Raw genomic sequence first — 24,733 nt, forward strand, 5'->3', positions numbered from 1 at the left:
TTACAATCCTAAAACAAGGTGGTATGAATATTCCCCAAGAGTAGCTCTGGGAATACTGGATGCCAAAATCACCAAGTTACCACGATAGAAACATCTACCATATGCTTCTATGCATTTCTAAAAGATTATTGTCTTTTGGGTCTTGCGGTTTTCTTTCCACCTTAGATATTCACACTGCTGTCCAACAGCACGATCGCATGCCCATTCTAAGCACAATAAATGAGCAACAACAAAGTCCCTAGAGAAGACCCTACAACTACAGGATGCTCTTTCAGATTAAGGCTTCAAATTCTAGGACCTTCCCAAAATGTAAACACTCATTCAACATGTGGAGATGCATACATAAATGTCCTTGTAAAAAATTATATTTAAGGGCAAAACTCTGCTGCATTATTATAAAATCTTTTCCACTTCACAAGTACTCAGATCTCACCAGGGTGAGAACAAAAGTTGAGACAGACAACTTGTAAATATCCATTAAAAGTTATCAGGTTAATTACCATGTAGTAATATCAGAGGTGACTGGAAACAGCAAAAGAAAACAGGAGGTACAGAGAAGTGAAAATGAAAGTTCTTGACCTACTTCTCTCAGTTCCTGACCAACAGAATTAGCTTTTTTTCTTCTAATAGAGCACTAGCAGACCTGAGCGATTCAGTAAGGCAACATGCCATAAACTAACTGCACCCATAAAGAGAGTTTCTCAAGAAACAGTCACTCTGGATAATGAGACCTAATCACAACATCATCTGCTTAGTAATTATGGAATAGTTCTGTCAGCAAACTCATTTCATTAAAACGTGGTTTGCTTTGCTTGTACGAGCTATCCTTTCCTTTGGAGGGGAAAGGATGTTTGCTGTAGGAGGATTTTGAATTTAAGGCTCACTGCTATTGCATAGCAAACTAGCATATTCATGTTGCCAGGACTTCCAAGGAATGACTAGCTAATTTGTTTTCAAGTAAACTGCTCATCTAATTTCAGAATACTATGCATTTTGATTTTCTTGTTCCACCATAATTTCAAGATCTTGGGAAAGGTCTTGAAACTTGAACTGACACACAGCTGTGTCAGTTTACAACAGAGAGTTCAACCAGTGGCTCTGAATGTAGTTACCATCCAGTTTACTGCTGTTGACTTAATTGGCCAAGGCTTTTTAATATACCAATCAGCATAAATCAGCATACAGACAAAACAGCCTTTTCACTAGGAGCACGCTTCCTCCCCATTAGACCTCTTTATGGAAAAAGACCTTGGATCTATTCAGTGGATCAGGACCTTCCATGGCAAAGATACTGCCACATGGCACAGGAGCAAAGTTAATTTAATGGAGGCAACATGCTATTGTACTTAGAAAGTTCTGAAGTAAACCGCCTTTGACTTCTCTATGCTCCTCCTCCTAAACAGTTCATGCTGTTGCTCATCAGGTTCATTCCATACTCATTCAAGCAACAACCTTGCCTAAATCTAAAGTTACGTTTGATACTACTTTATCTCTAGCTTGACTAAATTTTCCCTAAGATTCCCAGACTTCACCGGAGCTTTCACCTTGGCAGATGCAAAGCCGATTTATGTAGGTGTGAGAAGTACCGGAGGGTTGTTATTACATTTTTTTATTATTATTTCTTGATAGAGAGTTTTAAAATTATTATTTTATTAGATGGAAAGTAATGGACTGACATATTTTGCATGTAGGATACTCAATTAATTTGAGCGGAAGAAAAGCACACAAACAGTGCACTTTTGCTACTAATTTGTTCCTAACAAACTATGAACACATTATTTTTCAGCATAACTCTTCAGCACAAGCGGTATCGTAGATGTGTATTTCAGTTTCACTAAAATCAGATGGAAGTACAACTCACCTTTTCTCACAAATGGCAGTTACCTTTTGTTACTTTGTAAAACTAAATTTCTGTTTATGAAAACATTGTTAATGAGATCAGGATCCTTTATCTTTTGTAACTCTTGATTCCCTGCTGCAATACAGTACTAGCTACAGGAAGACGAGCATCCAATTGCTCCTACAAAAGTCAGCAGGCATTAAAAATGCCCAGCCTTTCTCAAGCTGCATTCAGCTTCCAGCATGCAAGGTGTCCAAACAAAGGAAAAGGATTTGGCCAGGCCAAAAAAAAAACCAACCAAATTACAAAAGATTAACTGAGAGAAATCAACAGATGATTACATTTTCTTCTTTTGTCACACAGTCCCTGTTTTCACTATAAGCCTTACAGGGATGACTCCACTTCTTTTTTTGCAGTAACTCATCACTGCACATTAGTAATAAATTCTCCTTTCTGCTCAGTGACGAACTGATAATTGCAGATTGAAGCTACACCACAGTCTTTATGTACAAAGCTAAATGATTCAAAGGAGGATGAAAAATAATCACTACACAGCATCTAGTTCTCTGGAAAAATTCAAGGGGAAACATTTTCTTTCACTTAGTAGGCAACTAGTTTACCACCCAGAGCATGAAGAATGAAAGATAATAGTTAGTTTCTACCTGAATTTTTGGACTGTAGTGTACCAATTTCTAATGGATTTGCCTCAATTGATCCTTCTTTCAGCAAGGGGGATGAGGACCTAGGGCAGATATGCATCTGTTCTGATTCCCTGTGGCTGCTTCAATCTGTGCCGGGAAAATGTCCCTCTTCTGCAGCAGAGTGGAGGTACTTAGGGACACAGCTAGCTTCAGAGGCCTCCACAAGCCATGGTCTTTCCTCAAACTGTTCATCCATTAAACAATTCAGGCAGCTGTAAGGTCACAAAGCATTTCTGGTCAAGCAAACAGACTTGTGTTTCTTTCCTTAATTTTACCCAGGTGAGTGACTAAGCTTAAATCTATCTTGCCAAGTACTACTAACCACTATTGCTCTTTCATGTGGGTGGTGACAAGGTGGCAACACATAGCCCAAGAGCAATCAAAAAAGACTTCAGGGAAGTTGGGAAGGTTATTAAGGAATCTGGGGCGCAGATAATCTTTTCTTCTGTTCTCTCAGTTATAGGCAGGGACTCTGAAAGAAACAGGTGTGTACAGTCTGTGAATGCATGGCTCCATGCCTGGTGTCACCACCACAATTTTTGTTTTTTCGACAATGGGATGGCTTACACAGCACCAGGCTTGCTGGCATCGGATAGGGTTCATCTTTCTGAAAGGGGGAAGACGGTGTTAGCTCATGAGCTAGTGGGGCTCATTGACTGAGCTTTAAAGTAACCTTGTTGGGGGAGGGCGATATTATCCGTCTAGCTCTTGACAAGCAAAGGGATGATGCTCCAAGATCTGCGGGATGGGTCACCAGCAAAGGACCCCAACCTGTTGCTCTGAGATGTGCTGGGTATGCTGCAGCACGCTTGAAGTCTTAGGGGGATGAGCTAGGGGCTCCTGAGGCAATAGGAACCAGGGAGTCACAGATAAAAAACACCTCAAAGGAAGGTCACCTGAAGAGCAGCACAAAGGAAATGCAGCCACTCCAGCCAGCAAGTCAGCTCCATCAGGCACCCAGCTGAAGTGCCTTTACACAAATACACGTAGCATGGGGAACATGCAAGAGGAGTTAGAGATGTGCACACACCTCCAGGGCTATGATCTTATTGACATCACAGAGATGTGGTAGGATGGGTCTTATGATTGGAGTCTTGGAATGGAGGGATACAGACTCTTACAGGAAGGACAGGCTGGGGAGACAAGGAGGTGTTGCCCTCTGTCAATGAACAGCTGGAGTGCATGGAGCTCCGCCTGGAGATGGATGAAGACCCAACGGAGAGCTTATGGGTCAAGGTTAAAGGGAACACAGGGGCGGGTGATGTTACAGTAGGGGTCTGCTACAGACCACCTGACCAGAGCAACAGGGCGGATGAGGCCCTCTATAGACAAATAGGAGCAGCATCATGTTCACAGACCCTGGTCGTCATGGGGGACTTCAGCCACCCCAATATCTCTTGGAGGGACAACACAGCAGGGCACAAGGAATCCAGAAAGTTCTTGGAATGTGTCGACAACAACTTTCTTCTTCAAAGGGTAGATGAGCCAACGAGGAAAGGAGCTGTGCCGGACCTTGTCCTTACCAAAAAGGAGGGGCTGGTGGGGAATGTCAAGCTCAAGGGTAGCCTTGGCTGCAGTGATCACGACATGGTAGAAATCAAGATCCTTAGGGCAGCAAGGAGGGTACGCAGCAAGCTCATTACCCTGGACTTCAGGGGAGCAGACTTTAGCCTCTTGAGGGACGTGACTGGCAGGGTCATATGGGAAAAACTACTAGAGGGGAGAGGGGCCCAAGAAAGCTTGTTAGTATTCAAGGATCACCTCCTCCAAGCTCAGGAAAGGTGCATCCCAAAAAAGAAGTCAGGCAAAAAAGCCAGGAGGCCTGCATGGATAAACAAGGAGCTCCTGGATAAGCTCAAAAAAAAAAAAAAAAGGAGGCCTAGAGAGGGTGGAAGCAAGGATGGATAGACTGGGTGGAATACAGAGAAACTGAGTGGCCACGAACCAGAGCAGGCAAGCTAAAGCCCAGAAAGAATTAATTCTGGCCAGGGACATCAAGGATAACAAGAAAAACAAGAACCACAGAATCACAGAATCTTCTTGGTTGGGAGGAACCTTTGAGACCATCAAGTCCAACCAACAAAAAAAAAAAACCAACCAAAAAAACCCCAAAACAACAAAAACCCAAAACCAAAACAAAACAAACACCCACAACCACACACCACACCCACCCACAAACAGACACAAACCAACAATCTCAGGCACTAGAGCATGCCCTGAAGTGCCACGTCTACACGTTCCTTAAATACCTCCAGGGATGGCGACTCCACCACCTCCCTGGACAGGCTGCTCCAGTGCCTGACCACTCTCTCAGTAAAGTAATTCTTCCTAATATCTAATCTAATCCTCCCCTGCCGCAACTTCAGACCATTTCCTCTGGTCCTGTTGTTATTCACTTGGGAGAAGAGGCCAACGCCCACTTCTTACAACCTCCTTTCAGGTAGTTGTAGAGGGCAATGAGGTCTCCCCTCAGCCTCCTCTTCTCCAAACTAAACATGCCCAGTTCCCTCAGCCTCTCCTCATATGACTTGTTCTCTAGACCGCTCACCAGCTTGGTGGCTCTCCTCTGGACACACTCCAGTACTTCAATGTCCTTCTTGTTGTGAGGGGCCCAGAACTGAACACAGTACTCGAGGTGAAGCCTCACCAGTGCTGAGTACAGAGGCACAATCACTTCCCTACTCCTGCTGGCCACACTATTCCTGATACAGGCCAGGATGCTGTTGGCCTTCTTGGCCACCTGGGCACACTGCTGGCTCATGTTAAGCCGGCTGTCCACCAACACCCCCAGGTCCTTTTCTGCCAGGCACCTTTCCAGCCACTCTTCTCTGAGCCTGTAGCGTTGCCTGGGGTTGTTGTGACTGAAATGCAGGACCTGGCACTTGACTTTATTAAACCTCATCCCATTGGCCTTGGCCCATTGATCCAACCTGTCCAGGTCCCTCTGTAGAGCCTGCCGACCCTCAAGCAGATCAACACTCCCACCTAGATTGGTGTCATCTGCAAACTTGCTGAGGGTGCACTCAATCCCCTTATCTAGATCATCAATAAAGATATTAAACAAGACTGGCCTCAGAACTGAGCCCTGAGGGACACCACTGGTGACCGGCCGCCAGCTGGATTTCACCCCATTAATTACAATTCTCTAGGCATGGCCATCCAGCCAGTTTTTTACCCAGTGAAGAGTACACTTGTCTATGCCATGATTCGCCAGCTTCTCCAGGAGAACGCTGTGGGGGATGGTGTCAAAGGCCTTACCAAAGTCCAGGTAGACAATGTCCACAGCCTTCCCCCCATCGAGAAGGTGGGTCACATGGTCATAGAAAGAGATCAAGTTGGTTAAGCAGGACCTCCCTTTCGTAAACCCATGCTGGCTGGCCCTGATCCCTCGGCTGCCCTGCACTTGCTGTGAGAGCTCACTCAAGATGATCCTCTCCATGATCCTTCCTGGTACCGAGGTCAGACTGACAGGCCTATAGTTTCCCAGATCCTCCTTCCAGCCCTTCTTGTAGATGGGCATCACATTGGCCACCCTACAGTCATCTGGTACTTCTCCTGTTGACCAGGATTGTTGATAGATAATGGAGAAAGGCTTGGTGAGCTCTCCTGCCAGCTCTCTGAGTACCCTTGGGTGAATCCCATCCGGCCCCATGGACTTATGCGTGTCCAGGTGCATAAGCAAATCATTAACTACTTCCTCCTGGATTACGGGGGGGTTGTTCTGCTCTCCATCCTTATCTTCCAGCCCAGGAGGCTGAACACCCTGGGGGTAGCTGGTCTGACTATTGAAGATGGAGGCAAAGAAGGCATTAAGTATCTCAGCCTTCTGCTCGTCCTTGGTCACAATGTTTCCTCCTGCATCCAGTAAGGGATGGAGATTCTCCCTGACTCTCTTTTCGTTGATGTATTTATAAAAACTTTTTTTGTTGTCCCTTATATTAATGGCCAGGTTGAGTTCCAGCTGGGCTTTTGCCTTCCTAATTTTTTATCTGTATAACCTAACAAGATCTCTGTACTCCTCCTGAGTTGCCTGTCCCTTCATCCAAAGGTGGTAAACCCTCCTTTTTTCCCTAAGTCCCATCAAAAGCTCTTTGTTCAACCAGGCCGGCCATTTTGCCTGCCCTTTAATTTTGCGCCTCATGGGGACAGCCTGTTCCTGGGCATTTAGGATTTCCTTCTAAAACTTCTATAGACATGTCAGGAATAAAGGCAAGACTAGGGAAGAGGTGGGCCCTGTCCGGAAGGGAACGGGAGACCTGGTCACCCAGGATATGGAAAAGGCTGAGTTACTGAACAATTTTTTCACTAGCAAGGACTCTAACCACACTGCCCAAGTCACAGAAGGCAAAAACAAGTGCTATGAGAATGAAGAACCACTCACTGTAGCAGAAGATCAGGTTTGAGACCATCTAAGGAACCTGAAGGTGCATAAGTCCATGGGACCTGATGAAATCTGTCCGCGGTTCCTGAGGAAGCTGGCAGATGAAGTTGCTGAGCCACTTTCCATCATATTTGAGAAGTCGTAGCAGTCTGGTGAAGTGCCCGCTGACTGGAAAAGGGGACACATAACCCCCATTTTCAAAAAAGAAGAAAGGAAGACCCAGGGAACTACAGGCCAGTCAGCCTCACCTCTGTGCCTGGCAAGATCATGGAGCAGATCCTCCTGGAATCTCTGCTAAGGCACGTGGAAAATAAGGAGGTAACTGGTGACAGCCAGCATGGCTTCACCAAGGGCAAGTCGTGCCTGACAAATGTGGTGGCCTTTTACAATACTGCCACAACATTGGCAGACAAGGGCAGAGCAACAGACATCATCTACCCGGACTTATGCAAAGCGTTTGACACTGTCCCACATGACATTCTGGTCTCAAAATTGGAAAGTCATGGGTTCGATGGATGGACCACTCGGTGGATAAGGAACTGGCTGGGTGGCCGCACTCAAAGGGTTGCGGTCAATGACTCAATGTCCAAGTGGAAGCCAGTGACGAATGGTGTTCCACAGGGGTCAGTACTGGGACCAGTGCTGTTTAACGCTTTGTTGGAGACATGGACAGTGGGATAGAGTGCAGCCTCAGCAAATTTGCCAACGACACCAAGCTGTGTGGCACAGTCGACACGCTGGAGGGAAGGGATGCCATCCAGAGGGACCTTGACAGGCTTGAGAGATGGGCATGCACAAACCTCATGAAGTTCAACCAAGCCAAGTGCAGGGTTCTGCACCTGGGACGTGGCAATCCCAGGCACAAATACAGGTTGGGCAGAGAATGGCTGGAGAGCAGCCCTGAGGAGAAGGACTTGGGAGTGCTCATGGATGAGAAGCTCGACATGAGCCGGCAATGTGCACTGGCAGCCCAGAAAGCCAACCGCATCCTGGGGTTCATCAAAAGGAGTGTGGCCAGCAGGTTGAGGGAGGTGATTCTGCCCCTCTACTCTGCTCTTGTGAGACCCCACCTGGAGTATTGTGTCCAGCTTTGGAGTCCTCAACACAGGAAGGACATGGACCTGTTGGAAAGGGTCCAGAGAAGTGCCACAAAAATGATCAGAGGGCTGGAGCACCTCTGCTATGAAGACAGGCTGAGAGAGTTGGGGTTGTTCAGCCTGGAGAAGAGAAGGCTCTGGGAAGACCTTATTAACGGCCTTCCAGTACCTGAAGAGGGCCTACAGGAGAGAAGGGGAGCGACTCTTTATCAGGAAATGTAGTGACAGGACAAGGGGTAATGGTTTTAAATTGAAAGAGGGGAGATTTAGATTAGATACTAGAAAGAAATTCTTTACTGTGAGGGTGGTGAGGCACTGGAACAGGCTGCCCAGGGAAGTTCTGGATGCCCCATCCCTGGAAGTGTTCAAGGCCAGGCTGGATGGGGCTTTGAGCAACCTGGTCTAGTGGCAGGGGGGTTTGAACTCGATGATCTTTACGGTCCCTTCCAATCTGAACCATTCTATGATTCTAAGTATTTGCAATACTTAAGCATCCTGGCTTAAACACATTTCCAGGGCTGAGAGCAAGAAAGGCACCCATCAACTCTCTCACCTATGTCATTGGAATGAGGGATAGGATGCCAGTAAGACACATGGACATTCAGGGCTAAAAGTAAGAAAAAAAACGTCTTGGCAATGTTAAGTTTAATCTGTTTGAAAAGAAAAAAGAAAAAGCTCAGTTAGTAAAAACTGACTGAGATGAAGCAACTTGCTGCACGAGGATTCAGGATGAAGTCTAACTAGTTAGCTTAAGCCAAACCAAATAATTATTAACCAATTAATTTTAGTCCAAAACATTTGTTGTACTATAGGGAATACATCAGTAATTCCAGCATTCTTAGAACCAACTGGGCCTGGACTTGAATTTGTATATACATGAAGTTTAAATAGTGAATTAAATCTTATTTTGGATGCAAAAAGAGAGGCTTCTATTAGAGTGAAGTTTGCTGGGCCCAGTTTGCAAGGTATAGACTCTTGAAAGGAAACAGGTGGTTACTTTTTACATTTACAGTTTATCATTTACAAAATGATACTTTTGACAACACATTTTTAGTTGATTATAGCCCCATAACAAATATTGAAATATAGTGGGGAGGAATGAATTATCATCACTGTGGTTTCTGCAAGGCTCTTAGTAAAAAGAGAACATTTTGATCCATTACTCGGTCTTTTCTTTACCAATTTAATAACTCTTTTTAAATTTAAATAGCTTATTTGCTTTTCAAAAACTTCTGAATATTAATTTCACTCTGTGGTTCTCCTTTCTACAGTTTTCCAACTCAATAAATTTATTTTTTTTCTTTCAGGAAAAGCAACATAATTTTAAGAAAGTGGAATTCTTTAGGAAAACATATCAGTTTTTTATAGAATTAAACCAAAAAGAAAATTCAGTTAAAACTTATTATTAATCTGACTGGGGCCCGGCTTCTACTTTCTATCATTAGTCCTTCTTGCTTTGCTCTCACTTTAATACTCTACTGCTTCACGTGGATTAATCTGAACTAGATATTTCCGTCATATACAGCCTTGAACAGCTGGATGGAATCAATGAATTATTCTTCAAATATTTTAAAGCTTCATTCAGACTTTCGCAATGATTAACTTATAACTCCCCAAAATAATCAGAACTGATACCCTCTTAAGCTGAGCAGTTTTCCATACATTTTATCATCTCACGTTAAATCAATGTAAATATTCTAAATATAAACTATCCAGAGCATATTAATTTCCAATTTTGAAGCAAACACCACACCTATGGTTTATCCTTTCATATTATGCCCACTGTATTTTAGAATCTGTGTTTTTTAAGCTAATATTTTCTATTGCCATCTGCTTCTATTCATATTATTTTTTGTTGATATTTACTCTCTATTTATATTAGTAAATTATTACTACTATTATTTAATTATTTATTTATTACATCACTTACTGAGCAAAAGGTAACCAGGAAAAAATACTAAGAAATGAAGTGGCAGAAAGATGAAGCATTTCTTTGTATTCATGAATTTGGAAGCATCAATATTTTAATGCACAAAAGCCAACACATTATTCCTGTGTGGATTCATGCTTCTTATTCCATAGAAACCAAGTGTTTCTGTGAACAAATTCAGAGCAAAAAACCTTGAAGAAATACAGTTGTCTAAAATAATTTCAACGCACCTGCAATTCCAGGGCAGAAAATTATACAAGAGACATTTTTTCCCAGGCACACTTTGCAACTCCATTTAGAAGAAATAAACAAGGTGAAGAAGATAATTTTTCTTAAAACTTCATCAGTTTTCCATAAGACCTTTTTCCTTTAGGTACATTTTATGTGTTTAGTTGACACAGATTAGCTTAATACTTAATATTGTGAGTGAGAATTAAAAAGCTTTTATATAGCATTTGAAACTTGAATTACTTGGAGTAAACAAAAATATTTCTTTCTTGAACATAAGCTGAAGCTACAGATTTCTGTCTCCACAGAATACCATTTCTTAAATGTACCAGTGATACCCAAAAAGCTAACATCTGAATAAGTTTACTGACGTTAAAACATACTATCTATGTGCAAGGTGATTCAGCAGTCTCTCCACATGAACATCCACACTGCCATCTCTGAAAGAAAGGGGGCATTCATTTGCTTTTCAAAAGAAATTACTGTGATTATAATACGAGCACATTAACTATTTTTTGGCCCTACCTGATTAAAGCAAACCAATAGGTCATTCAATTGAGAATTTGCCCTTGCTGAGGGATGTTGCCTAATCCACCATGCTTTAGAGGAAAGTGTGAAGACTCAGTGATGGGTTAGTTTTGGAGGTACCCATGAATGCACTTCAGTAGCAGCAGTGGTCTCACATCCCCTGTCTGTGCCCACATACCCTCCCGCCACCCTTATTTGCCACAAAGTAGGCTTGCTCCAGGGCAAATGGGGCAGCATCCGCAGAGGACATGAGTGCTTACAGAGCTCCAGCCCCTGAACCACAGCACATGAGTCCAAAATAACACTTGTGAGCCATGTGAACAATGGAGATGTTCAACCCAGGACACAGGTTCAACCTGAAGTAAACCACTGGACCACCAACAGGCAACACGGACAAAAATTAACTACTTTGATCCAATGATCTATTCCTAAGGTGGTAAATTTCTTGGTGTCCTAAAGAATAAGCATACATAACTGTCATATAATTCATTTTCATTTCTTTAGCTTAGTTCTTTTTTACTTGTGTAAGAAGGATCTCTTAAAATTTGACTTCAATCCATAGTGAGAACAATACCTTGCAACAAGGATTTCCTTAGGCTAATTGCATGAATTACTAATTAGTTTTAAGTCAGTGCCTTTCACTTTTGTGAGGAACCTTGTTTCCTTGTGTCACGAGGAGAACACAGTATGTGAAATCATACAGGGTAAGCCCACAGTTTTGCATTAATTTTCTTCTCCAAGACATCTGAGTGAACACAGCTATATGTCGGTATCTGATCATTCAAAGGCATCTGGATGCAATGCTGCCCAGACACCACTTCTGTTACCTCCAGGAATTTGTACAGTTTGCAGATGGGAAACATACTCAGAAAATGGATTTGCAATATCTTGTTCTTTGAATTTAAGAAGAGAAAATCTACTTTTTCTCTCTGTAACATCCATGTACATGTCCCCTCCTCCCAATCCTTCCTAGTTCTCCCAGCATTTCTCATTCAAGACTCTTTCTATGCCTTTACCAAAATCTACTACTATTCTTTTTATATCAAAGAAACTTCTTTTTAACATTCACCTCTAAATTTACTGGATGCACAGTCTGTAACAGGAGATTTAAATTCTTAATCTAGAACATCTTTAATCTAGTTTGTACTCCTGCACTCAAATATTGTTATCTCATAAGGTATCCAACATCCTGTCTTCTTTGACACTGACATTAAAGTACCATGCACTTTCTCAAGATCTTAACATCAATAGGCATTTCCTCTCTTTTTTTAAATCTACCTGTTAGATTGCTCTTCTGCAGATTGTCTAACCAGCTAAAACCACACCACCTTTTTCTGTCTTCAAAGAAGAAGGGTTAGAGAGAACTGTGACAGCTTTCAACTGCAGTTCTATCATTAACCTTTTCAACTGCACATGTAAAATACCCCTTTTCAAATTCAAAATATGATTTCAAATCCCATCTTTTAGTTACTCAATCACACATTTTTTTCTTTCCTCCATTGCTTTTGGTCAGCTTTTTCCCCCTGAAATCCCATCCATCAGCTGAAAGGCAACATGGTCAGAAATAATCCAAGTTACGAGTAATACATACAGTCATTTTTAATCCTGGGTTTCAGTAAAACATTCAACGCTCTGTTCATGTTTCATTGCAAGCTTGAGCACTAATCCTAGAAGCTAATTAAGCTCTCTACAATAATATACATGTCCACCTGTCACCACAATGAAGTTACTGTAGATTAAAGAAATAAGCCTATGTGAGTCTGAATGATGTAAAATAACTTTTGAAACTTGTCTCACATTTGTACACTCACATCTCTTAAGTGAATCCCTCTCAGTTTCCTCAAAATTTTCTGTTGAAGACTGCATTAACTGATGCTTCGTCAGCTCCAAACACTGCCAGCTCCCTTTACAATCCTTTTTGCTAATTTGTAAAAGATACATACTGTATATAGCAGATGTCAGAGCTCTTGGCTCTTAAAGCAGAAAACAATCATATATTGAAAACCAGGCTATATATAATGATTTCAAACTTATAACACTACAACTTTTGCCAAGATTATGCAATTAAAAACTTCATTACTTAAATACTTGCAGAGATCAGCCTAGCAAAGATGATGACGTCAGCCGCACTAAAATTGCTAATTCTTTGTGTCCCACAGGGGAAAAATGTCAGTGAAACTTAAAAATACAAGGAGACATTTTATTCCACATCACTGTGAAATCAAAGCATCAAAAGCTTATAGAATTCAGCTTGCCAAGCTTTTGATAAGGAAGCACTGAAAAAAAAAAAAAGTTATAGCAAAATCTACTGGAAAGCTCACCTTTTAAAATAGAGAAATGCAGTATTTTCTTGCTAAAGCTCCACTAATAAGAAAAGTAAGATATCAAAACCTACCTAAATGTAAAATACAGTGAATAAATTAAACCATTTCATTACTTACTCTCAGGAAGATCTTCCTATTTAACTTTTAGAAACAAACCCTGAGTTAAATTAATACTCACTAAACTATAGCCACAATACAAAACACAATTTAATATCTAAAACTTAGGTGCAGTTTTCAGACAGAGCGTAGTCAAGCTTTTGACTCCGCTATCCATGAAAGCATCAGCCTTTCAAACTCGTCTTATGTTCTGATGCCCTGATGACTTTAATCTGCTTTATTCGAAAGGAAGGAATTGCATTATTTTTCCTATCACTAGGCTAACTCCATGCTTCTATGAGGAATAAAGTTGTATAAATTAAGCTATATCACTCACATAAATATATATTTCCTAGAAGCCTAGCAACCAGCTCACTCTCAAAAAAAATGCCATTTTTCGAAACCATTCTTCTGACCATGGTTTGCAAATAACAGATGGGCCTGCGCCAGACAAATACAAGCCCTTGCAGTGTTCCTGGCTTCTCATATGCATTCAGCTGCCATAACATCATTGCCTATTCACAAGTAGTTCCATACACTCACTCTGTCATATCTGGACTAGTTCATTATCACACTGGCACTGCATAGAAACAGCACAAAACACACAGATCTATAATTCTATGTAGTCTATACAAATATGTTTATTAAGAAATCCAAACACTACTTACCACATGAAGAATTTTATTCTCTGTTTCATATACTGTGCAATCCTGAAAAAGTAAAGCAGAAAAGGAAGGTTAAATTGATCCAATCATTCACCCTTCCTAGATTTACCCTTAAAAAGAATGAAATTAAATTGAATTGAAAAGTCTTTAGCCTAAAGCAAAAGCGTTCAAAGTCTCAAACAGAATGAAAAAGATTCACGTAATCAAAGTGTAAAGCCACCACAGAAGGCAAATAGTGGTATATGTTTATATGTCTTCACTAGTTCTTGTTGCTTCCTTCCTTGAGACAGATAATGATCTTTACATCCTTTTGGCACACACCAGCTAGTCACTTGTACGCCAGAATAGTGGCTTCAACCAGCAGTCCCTGACCGTGGACAAAAATTACCCGCTTCTAGTGGTAACACTGAGAAACAGAAGTATTAGCAATAGTCTTAAGTAACTAAGAAAGAAAACTAAGCTGAACAATTCCTGCTGAGCAGAACATGTCTGCACACCCTGCCAAAGAAGAGAAGGAAAACCCTGGGATGAGGAAGAAGAGAAAAGGGAACCACTGGTTGTTTATATCATTCTATGCAAGGGGAGGGAAGACAAATGCGGAATACAAAACGCACAGGAAACTTGAGTCAAACCATCTTACTACATACAGCCTGCTGGGGACTGCATGCACATTGTTATCACCTTATATAGCATATGAGGCATTGCTTTCTACAAGCAAGACTAACAGATGGGAGGCTGGGGGCTGTGAAAGTTTTTCTGACAGGCCAAAATCTCAGTGGATACAGAGAAATGGAATTAGTAAGGCAGAGAGCACATGAAATACTACCAAATTTGATGAAAGAAACACTCTTTCCTAAGTTCATCAGATGCTGTGGCTTTATGGTAATTAGTGCAAGCTCTGTTTAGAACAGATGCTTTATATCCTACCTAATAAGCCACATGAAAAATGTCACTAAGGTTTCACGTTTTCAGTCTCATTTTAAAATCAGTTTATCCTGTTAGAAAACCAACTTTGCTATATGCAACTGTTTTTAAGAAATGAACTTTTAATCCATGACACACTTCTAGTGTTACTCGGGCAAGAAAAGCCAATGTGTTCTTAAGCTTTATATAAAGCAACCTATGCAGAAGCAGCAGGTTGACCAGGGAGTATTTTCCTAGTAACAGCTGTTGGCATTCAGGAACCATTTGCCAGTAAGTACAGCCGGAAAGAAAATCTAGCACGTTTAATTATATGCAGACATCAATGAAGTATTTGCAATCTTAGTAGCAAAACACACATTTCATTGTTATATGCGGGAGGACATGTAACATTTTCAGTCTGGATAAATTTATGTTCTGCATGGTTTCTTATGAACCATTTTGCAAAAATAGTAGGAATGAATTGCAACAGTTATATTGAAAAAAAAAGTGCTTTTAAGAAGATATAATTATTTCATTGGTAATAGGAAGATTTTACTATAAGTTTAAACATCCAACTTAAAGAGGATACTGTTTGAAAAGTCTCAGTAGTAAGGGAAGAAGGATGCTGGGTTGTTAAATGCCGTCGACGTTTATTACAACCAAGAAACCAGTGAATAAGAAAGAAATGCTGATACATCCTTGAAATGAAACTCTTCCACACAATCATGAAGGAAGCTAAAAATATGATTATTTCTGACAAACCAAGAGCATATATATAAAAAATAAAATATTTCTGAATCTACAAAAGACAGCAAAGTGGAAAACTTCTCAGGCATCCAGTCTATGTACAGGGGCAGGTGGCCTCACCCTTAAATTCTCTCCTCAACACAATTACCTACAAATCCAGGGTCTGGGAAGACAAAACTAAACAAGTTCATCACATAGTGGACCGCTGATTGTTGATGCTACAATTTCATATGCAGAGAAGAATTAACAGTCCAGGAAACCATAAAAGACAGAAAAACTGGAGGAAAGCAAATGCAACGCTTAGGTAAAAAAGCAATTTCAAAATATCCTTTTTCCATACATGAATGACATCCAATTAAACATAATTCAAGCATGAACTCAGGGAAATGTGCAGGAAACCAAAGATGCATGCCAGCATAGCCCAGAGCAGCCCTGAAGTCTAGGATTCAAAGAAATCTAGAAAAGGTCACCAAGCTGATCCCTGTATCGTAGCCAGCTTGTTTTAACTTCCTGCAGCCATCCCTAGAGATGAAGGCTGAGGCTGCTTCTGAGCGATCCCAAGAGCAAAACCTACCTGTCACTTTCTTTCATAGTGAACAGTTTCTTTCCCCTTAGTTTTTTTAAGTCACTCACTGCTTCGTGCTTTATCTTTAAGCAAGTTCTGAGGATAACTGTGCCCACCCTCTTCAAACATCCCTTAGGTAGAACGATAAGCTGAATGCTTATTACTGGGGGCCTTTACCATTTACAATTATTGCTTTTTCATACCCATTTCATTTCAACTAGAAGAGCTTAAAGCATTTAAGAACTATAAAAAGAGTCGCTAACTATGTGATTAGAAATAAATTTGTACTCTTAATAGCATACCACCCACAGCTGGAGAACATCTCTTCCTTCCACACCTAGAGTACAAGCCCATACCTTACTCTTGATCTTCTCAAATATCTGTTTAACAACAGTATCAAAACATTGCAATTAAGGTAAGAATCAGATCATATCCAAGTTTAACATCAACTTTTTTCTGCTTCAGAAAAGCAGGAACACACAAAAAATCTGCAACCAACCTTTACTCCTACACAAGCTAACAATTTGCTATTCACTTAGTGAAACAATACTGTGATTACCCCTGAACTGAAATGCAAAGATATAGCAAGGAGGAGACATTTTACCTGTTTATTCTCTGAACTGCACACATATATTTACTGACAAACTATAATTAAAGCTAGACTATATGATCTTAATCCAAGCGACCAAACAAAACTTCAGCTGAAACAGCGTAAGGCTATCTTCTAAATGCACATTATTTTCTAAAAGATTATAACCCAGGTGCCTAATAAAGCAACAAAAGCAGTCTTGTGTTAATTTATACTTCCTGAAGATGTAGTCAAATATTGGCCATTAGCAGTTTCAGAACGGAAAATGGGACAGTATCATCTGCAAAGAAAGCGCAATAAAAGGGGAATATGATAGAACAACTTAATTACTAATACCAGATTTTCATGGTCAGTTTTTCTAGCTATGCCTCATGCATCAAAAATGGCAAAATGACCTTTGTGGATGCAGATGGAATTAGGCTAAGATCCTAAAAAAAGGAAAACATGAGGTCCAAAACTAGAAGAAAGAGAAAAAAAAAATGCAGTGAGGAAGATAACAAGAACAAACCACAACAATGAGGAAGAGGGTTCTTCTGCACTTTCAATCCTGTTATAATTTTAAAAACTATTTTTAAGAGTAGCAAGACCTATGCCACACCGCAACTGAGAGGCATCATTAATATTTCTTCCAGAACTTCTGACCTTCATAACCACAACTTTGCACTATTTCTACAAAAATTACAAGTTTTATCTGCAAAGATCCTATCGTAATGATATAAGTAATAACTACTAAAGACACTTAAACCCATTGAATTAGACAGCACTAACTGGTGACAATGCTGCAAAATGTACACGCCTCACCCCACCCTGCCCCAGACATTGCTAGAACAATTCACATGAGGCAACATATATAAAATACAAATATTTGTGGATTTTATTTTTCAAAAGCTATATTTATGATGCTTTATTGTTCCATTTTATTTTATTCTTCCCTCACTATTATTGCCTTTCTTAAAAACATTTTTCTTAGTATGTCACAGAAGTGGGGAATGGGGTCAGCCAATTACACCAGCACTTTTCTTATTCTTTAGTCATTTTCTTTGCACCTGAGCTGATTAAATCAACTCAAAATGTGAAGTACTGAGATCTAGAAGACCTGCCAACTCATCCTACTGCTCATATATCCCACAGGGAAAAAATGTTCATGAAGTTCTCCAGTACTATAATTATGGGATAATACTCAGCAGAAAACACTTTCTATTTTTGCATATATATGATCTGGTTTACAAGTCCGAGTTGGCAACCTGTCACATTACCTGTTACAATTACCTGTCAAACACTTCTTCTCTCAGGTTACTTGCAGGCTATAATCTTGAAACATACCATCATTATTACTACTACTACTATTATTATTTGTGGGTTTGTCACATATTCTAGGCAGCTGCTGCACTGCACTCTTCTTGGTAGCCTTAAATTCCCGTCAAGCCCATGACTTAACTTCAGAATAAAGTTATGCTAGATCAGAAAATAAAATATATACATACAAATAGTTAAGGGATACAAAAAGGGAGAATTGCAGAAATATGTTTATTAGCTCTTTCAGCAACATTTCAGTATTTCTAGTAATCCTTAGATCAGAGTGCTCAAGAGCATGTACTTCTTTCACTGTATTTTCTTGTTCAGCAGAATGCCTTGGTTACTCATATATATTTAGTCATCCTAATTCATTTTTTCCTCCAAGGCAAGGAAATTTCCTAGGCAGAGCTGATACAGAAGCAGGTTACATGACTTGCAACAACAAAAACCAGATGTCCTGATTCTCAAGTAACATGTTAGCCAAAATACGTCCATTATGAATTCATACAATAGTAGCATTGCTCAAAAGCAGGTTGTGGGGTGCTACAGAGGTGGAGCCAACTGGAGCCACTTGTGAAGAACAAAAGCTTGCCATGAGCACTTTCAAGTTGCTTCTGGTGGAGCATCTTCACTGTTTTTCATTTGTTTTCCTCTGCAGTCCAACTGAATTTACATGTGTATGGTTGTGTATATTGCACTGTTTTTACCAGTATTTTGCACAGTAAATGTAGGCAAGGTTAGGAAAACAATTTTAAAAGTGGTAGTGAAATTGCCTGGGAAATGCGTCTTTCATGAGCATTCCCACATACCTTCCATGTCTGGTGTTAAGAGGACAACAGCTAGATTTTATGTACCTCTTAAAAACAGATGTCTGATAGAATTGCTGTCACCATTATTTTGAAGTCACGCAAAATGTTCTAAACTATGTAACTCCAGTTCTCTATTTGCAACAAAAAATAATGAATTACATGATTGTTAAAAGAGGCTTCAGACTCTCATGCATTGCCAAACCTTTCACATAAAATCTTGTCTTGAGCAATGTAGCCATTGGCTGGAATTAAGCCAAGCCATCCTTTAAATCCCTTTGCTTTTCAAATTGATTAAAATTGTAACTGAATCCTTTAATAGCAGTATATGTCAAATGGATGGTCTGTCGGTCTTGCTACTTAGCAACAATAAAAAATAATTAACTTGAGAATGCTCAGATTATAACTCCCAGTTACTTCAGCCTCAGCACCGCACCATCAAAAATAACTTGTTCTAGCTTCAAGGACCCCACCCTTAGCCTGTTCAAGTGTAACCAGCTCTAGGGAATTTATGCCATTGGCTCTAAAAAGGCTCATTTGGTTTGAATTCCGCCCAATTCAGCTATGGCAAGAGATCCACAAGACTAGGGTTTGCTGAAGTCATCACTGAAGGTTCTCACAAAAGCTCTCAACAGCAATGACAGCAAAGTCTAAAGCTTTGCCAACACACGAAGAAGGCAAAAGTTTTATAGCTTTCATAGTATACCTTCATTTATTATTACCCTTCATTTCTTTTCTCGGACCAAGACAGTAGTACATAATTTCCAAACAGGTACAAGGGTAAGGCAAGTTGAGTTAATTTAGCCTTTCACTGCTTAGAAAATGCATGGAAAATATATCTAATACAGCTGATGGCAGGATTAAACAATGACAGCTTTGAAACAATAAACCTGATCGATATAACATAGGCTATGGCAAAATACTGTGTTCTATAGAGCATGATGATTAGAAAACTGAAGGATATTAGAGAACTCTGTTCCGACTGTGTTTTACAGGTGTTTCTGGGTAATTAATGGCATAATAAAATACAAATCGGCAGACATACAGCTCTGTTCAACCTCCTCCCCTCCAAACCCCCTTCTCAAAAACAAAAAACTCTTAAATATCCCCAAAGCTACAGAAGCTGGCAAGCCGGTAATGCTCTCCTCTGGCAACAGGCAAAGATTTAAGAACATGACACAGGCAGAGGTTTACTGTGGTGCTTTACCACATCTTAGATTTTGAGAGGTCTAGCAGGACTTTGGATACAAAAGGTGCGGGCCTTGGGGACACTGACAATTACAAATGTTTGGAACAGAGAGAGGGAAGAGGAAATACCTTTTTCCTGTCTCACCAGCTAAAATGCAATAGAAAGCTTCTCTTAAGCTACGCAGCAACCCACTGCTTGCATAGGTAATCCTTGGCTGCTGCCATACAAAATGAATTTTTAAAATTACACAGCCATTGTTAAAAACATATTCTATTTCTACACCACACTTCTAAGTGAATGTCCCAAAAATATGTGCTTTCCCTGACTTTCTTCCCACTGAGCTGCTCCAAAAGAGTCTCCTGTCATGGCTCTTCCTCCTCCTTCCGACTGCCAAAGTCCCAGGGAGCTCTATCCTCAACTCTCCCCTCTTCTGCAACCTCTTCCCTATTGCTCAGCAGCCTCCTAAAATCATGCTGCTTTAATTATCATCTCTGTGCGGATGAGTCACAGATCTCTCGTCCCTTCTGTTCACATTCGCAGTTCAGAATCTCCTTCTGGATATTCGCCACCAGCCCTAACGCAGTATGCTGGAAAGCTGAAATCACGTTTCTTCCCAAACCCTCCCTGCTTTCCCCTTCTTCCCCCATCTCTGTCAACAGCTCCACCACCTTATGTCCCACAAGCTCACAACCTGGGTGCCATTTTCAACTCCACTTCCCACACAAATCCTGTCGATTTTCTTCCCACTGCTGTTCAGAAATATTTGCTTTCTTTCCCACTTATGCCACAATTATTCAATCCCTGCAGTTTCTTGCCACTGCGTCTATGGCACCCTCACTCAGTTATTATTCCCTGCCCCTCCACACTGAAGCCAGGGGTCGTCTGTATCTGCAGCAACCCACTCTGTCCTCCCCCCTCAGAAGCATGCATAAGAGCCGACAGGGATAGGAGAAAACAGAATGGTGAGCACACGCCATTTAAGATACTAAGGGAAAAGGAAAAAAAAAAATCTCTATTGTGAAAAATGTAATGCAAGCTATTAAATAAATGCTACGTAAAAGGTCATTTCCTATGCAACCTACACAAATGCTTCTAGAAGTCTAGAGCCTTTCTCTGAATATTTAATGAACCTCCAGTTGTCTAAGTTCATAACCCTTGTGTACAAACTAATAGCAATTACCCAGCTTACTCAGTACAAAGAACTGCCTTAATTTTATTTAAACAATCTGCGTGGAGTGGCACCTATCACCATAGTAACAGAATACTTCATGTAAAAATTTAACACAACTTACATAAATCACCCACAGATCAAGCAACTACTGGGAAAAATTGCTCACTGGATTAAGAGAGATGCAACGTGTACACTAAGCTCTTTTCTTCTATATTTCTGAAGTCATTTTCCATTTCCAATTATTTCTACTCTCTTTTCTGTAAAAGACATCATCTCACTTTCCTTTGAGATCTGGTCACATATTAGTTCTTAATTTGCATATAGAGAGTAACACTTCTTCCCGCTACGCCATTTCTAAAATGAGCTGGTATATCATTAGGTAAGAAATCATAGCAAGTATTTTAGCACTGACTAAAATCGCATTGATACTTGCTCATATATCCTGCTAGAATTTAAATGCTTATGTGGTCTAAATTGAATTTCAGCTCTTAGGGTGATTTCTCTATGCAGCAACACTCTCAGCAGGTAAAAATAAAATCCACTGAAACTATCATCAGATGAGAGGCTGGAAATGAGGCAAAAATGTTCCATGCAAAGAAGAAAAAACAAAGACGAAAACCCCTTTTTTTCCACACCTCTAATTCAGAAAAATAAGTGTCATCCATTCAAACCCAAATCTTTTATTACAGACACACAAAATAGAGTTTGTAGTATGATGTGCAGTTCTTAAGTTTTCAGTGTCACTTCCAAGACCATTCAGAGGTAAATAATGTCTTAATTTTTCACTTCTGCTTTTCCTCTAGTACTGTCATGAAAAAGAATTCTGGTTTATAAAACACAATTACAGCAAAATATTTTACGTTTCATAGAGTGCCTAGGTGGTTATTCTGCCAACAGAGGAAATAAAATTAATCAGACTTGAGAAAAAGTAATGATATTTAGGTAGATGGCATTTCAGGCTCAACTATGACTTGAATGTTTCATATTGGATCATCTGAAATTCTTGATGTGTTTTTAACAGATTTAAGCAAACAAACACACACGTACTTCACATGACATTCCTGAAATAAAGACTGACCCTACACTTTTTCATGCTCAAGGCTTCTATTAGCTACCTAGCAACACATAGTTTCTGTAATTCACTATACTGAAGTGAAATCTTGCTTCGCTGCACCTGGTTACAGAGACTGTACTGTCTCTGGAAAGGGAAATCAGTTTCCAAAGTAAAAGAAATGCAGAGTTTCTGTCTTTATTTCTACTGATATGACCAACATAATGATTAAATATAGCATTTACAAAGGTTTACACAGGAAGCATGGCATATCCTCTGTTTCTATTCAAATAGAAGCTGTGATGCCACTCAACATGCACTGACACAGTGCCCACAACAATCAATTTACAAAGAAAAGGTTTTATTCAAAGGAAACATGAGATACTAAAACACATTCTTTCCCTCTGTCTACACTTTATCTCAGTTTCCACCAATTTTCTGCTACTTTATGCAAGTGCTTCCATGGGTGTATGAATTAACTCAACAGTCCCTGACTCTCACCGTCACCTTGACCCACTCAGGCTCCTTTTCTTGGAAAAATTTAACAGCTTAATTGGTTTACCAGCATGTGCCCCACCAAAAAGACTACTCTTTTTTCCACAAATTATTCCACTTTGTGTTTTGTTTTCCACCATGTTCAGAGGCTGTGAATCATTCATCTAGAAGAAAACCAACCAACCACAAAAACAAGCCAACACCAAACCATTTTGGGCTACGGACACTAAGCTTATGTGCTCAACGACCTTTTAGCATTTTTTGGTTGCTTTTTTTTTTTTCTTCTTCCATCCACGAGGAAAAGAAACTACTTTCTCTAAGAATGGAAAAGAAAGCACAGCTAACAAATTCACAGGACTTTACAAGGTGGGTTTTTATTAAAGCATGCAGTGGCTTCATAAGCTACTTTGGAAATGTCATATCACAGACTACACAAGTTTTGGGAAAAAAACCTCTTTACAGCATATATCTCAATGACAACTAATGAGGCATCAAATTATTTCTAGTAGTGGTTCATATCCCTACAGACTATTATTGATGTTTTAACCTTTGAGCTATTCCGTGCCTAATCCCATTTGAAAAAGGACTTAGATCAAAAGACAACAATATATCTACAAGTAAGCCATTTCAAGGGGGAAGAAAAGTATAATAAAATAGCAGAAATAAATCAGCAGAATCAGAAAGAGACATAAATGTTAAGCACCTTAGGCACTTTTCACATTACATTAAATTACATCTGAAATTTCCCATAAAAGTGTGCTATAGAGAAATAAGCTACTCTCCTATGAAAAAGAGGAAAAACACTGCTAAAGAGCATAAATTGAAACTGCTTTGATATAGCTCCTTCTAAACAAAAACCACATTCATACTTCCAACAATCCTTTAAATTCTATTTTACCTCATACATTATACACTGAACACCACTACTTCCGAGCACTGCTTTGTACCTTATGCAACAGAAAATTCTTGCATAAGAGCAGTAATTGAAGGATACAAGGTGAGTCTAAATTTCTCTCAGTGTTCCTTGCAACGAGTTATAACACTCTTATAGGAATACCATTTGAATTCCATGTACTACAGGCAGATAATAGCTGGGTACTGTTTTCAGGGGGGCTTTTTTGTTCTTTTTTTAACTTTTCACCATATCTATTTAACTACCCGCTTGTACACTTATGCCTCTACTTGTACACTTATCAGAAATGGGGTGCGTTGTATAAACAGTGTACTATGGTTATATTTATTTTAAATTCCAAGAATATGGCCTCCTCACCATGAAGTATTTCTATTGAACAACAGGGGGAGGGAGAGGATTATTACCACAGTAGGTAACAAAGTTTTTCCTGCAAGCATTTGACAGGAAAGTTGAGGTGGGAGGAATAATGTTGAAAATTTAAATTAAAAACTTCGAAATTTAATACATAACTGTTTCAATCAAACACATTTTGCTCTGAAAAACCCAACAACCTGAAAGCGCAAAGCAGCTTTAATAAGGAACCAATCAAACATTCATACCACTAAACTGTTAAAGCCAGTTTATTAGCTAAAGATACCTGAGGTAATTAGCTACTTGGTACAACCTAAAATTCAAAAATTTTTGGCTATATTTAGTGAGTCTTTAAAGTCCTTAATAATTAGGACTTAAAAGCAAAAGTGAGGAATTGTGATAGAAAAGGTTATGAGAGATACTTTGTAACAATAGTACTGAGGACATTAATTATTCCTCTTTGTTCACATATTTGATATTGTCCTAAAAAAATTAATAGAACCAATTTATATTATTGCATTCGGATTCTGTGTTGGGATGGGGGGCTAAGAAAGTAAATTCCCTTTTTATCCTTTAAACTGGAAAACAAGTCTGCGCTTGGTTTCTCAGTGAGACATAATATTTGAAACATTCTTCATATAAGTTACAGCTATTTGATTATAAAAAAAACGCAGTGTCATACAAAAATAGTGCATTACTCATGAAATAATTTGTGATCCTTTCCAATATCTCCTATCTGAAAGATAGCATTGACTAGAAGCCCAACAAAGATTACCCCTCTAGCATGGGAAGTGAGTCTAACGGGGCATGGAGTATATGGACACTTACCTTTTTTTGAATCTCAAACACTTTTAAACAGGGAATAAG

The 24,733-nt window shown here is 39.8% G+C and overlaps 1 protein-coding gene across 4 annotated transcripts in view; it reads right to left on the reverse strand.

Moving 5' to 3' along the window:
• CNKSR2 (connector enhancer of kinase suppressor of Ras 2) overlaps positions 1-24,733 on the reverse strand; it is a 222,132-nt gene that overhangs the window by 132,774 nt on the left and 64,625 nt on the right. For all 4 annotated transcript variants that reach the window (XM_074149949.1, XM_074152442.1, XM_074151617.1 and 1 more), the window contains exon 5: positions 13,794-13,835. In XM_074149949.1, coding sequence (XP_074006050.1) covers positions 13,794-13,835 — 42 coding nt within the window. The remainder of the gene's footprint in view (positions 1-13,793; positions 13,836-24,733) is intronic.

This window comes from Numenius arquata, chromosome 1 (genome assembly GCF_964106895.1).
Source record: "Numenius arquata chromosome 1, bNumArq3.hap1.1, whole genome shotgun sequence".
NCBI classification, from domain to species: Eukaryota; Metazoa; Chordata; class Aves; order Charadriiformes; family Scolopacidae; genus Numenius; species Numenius arquata.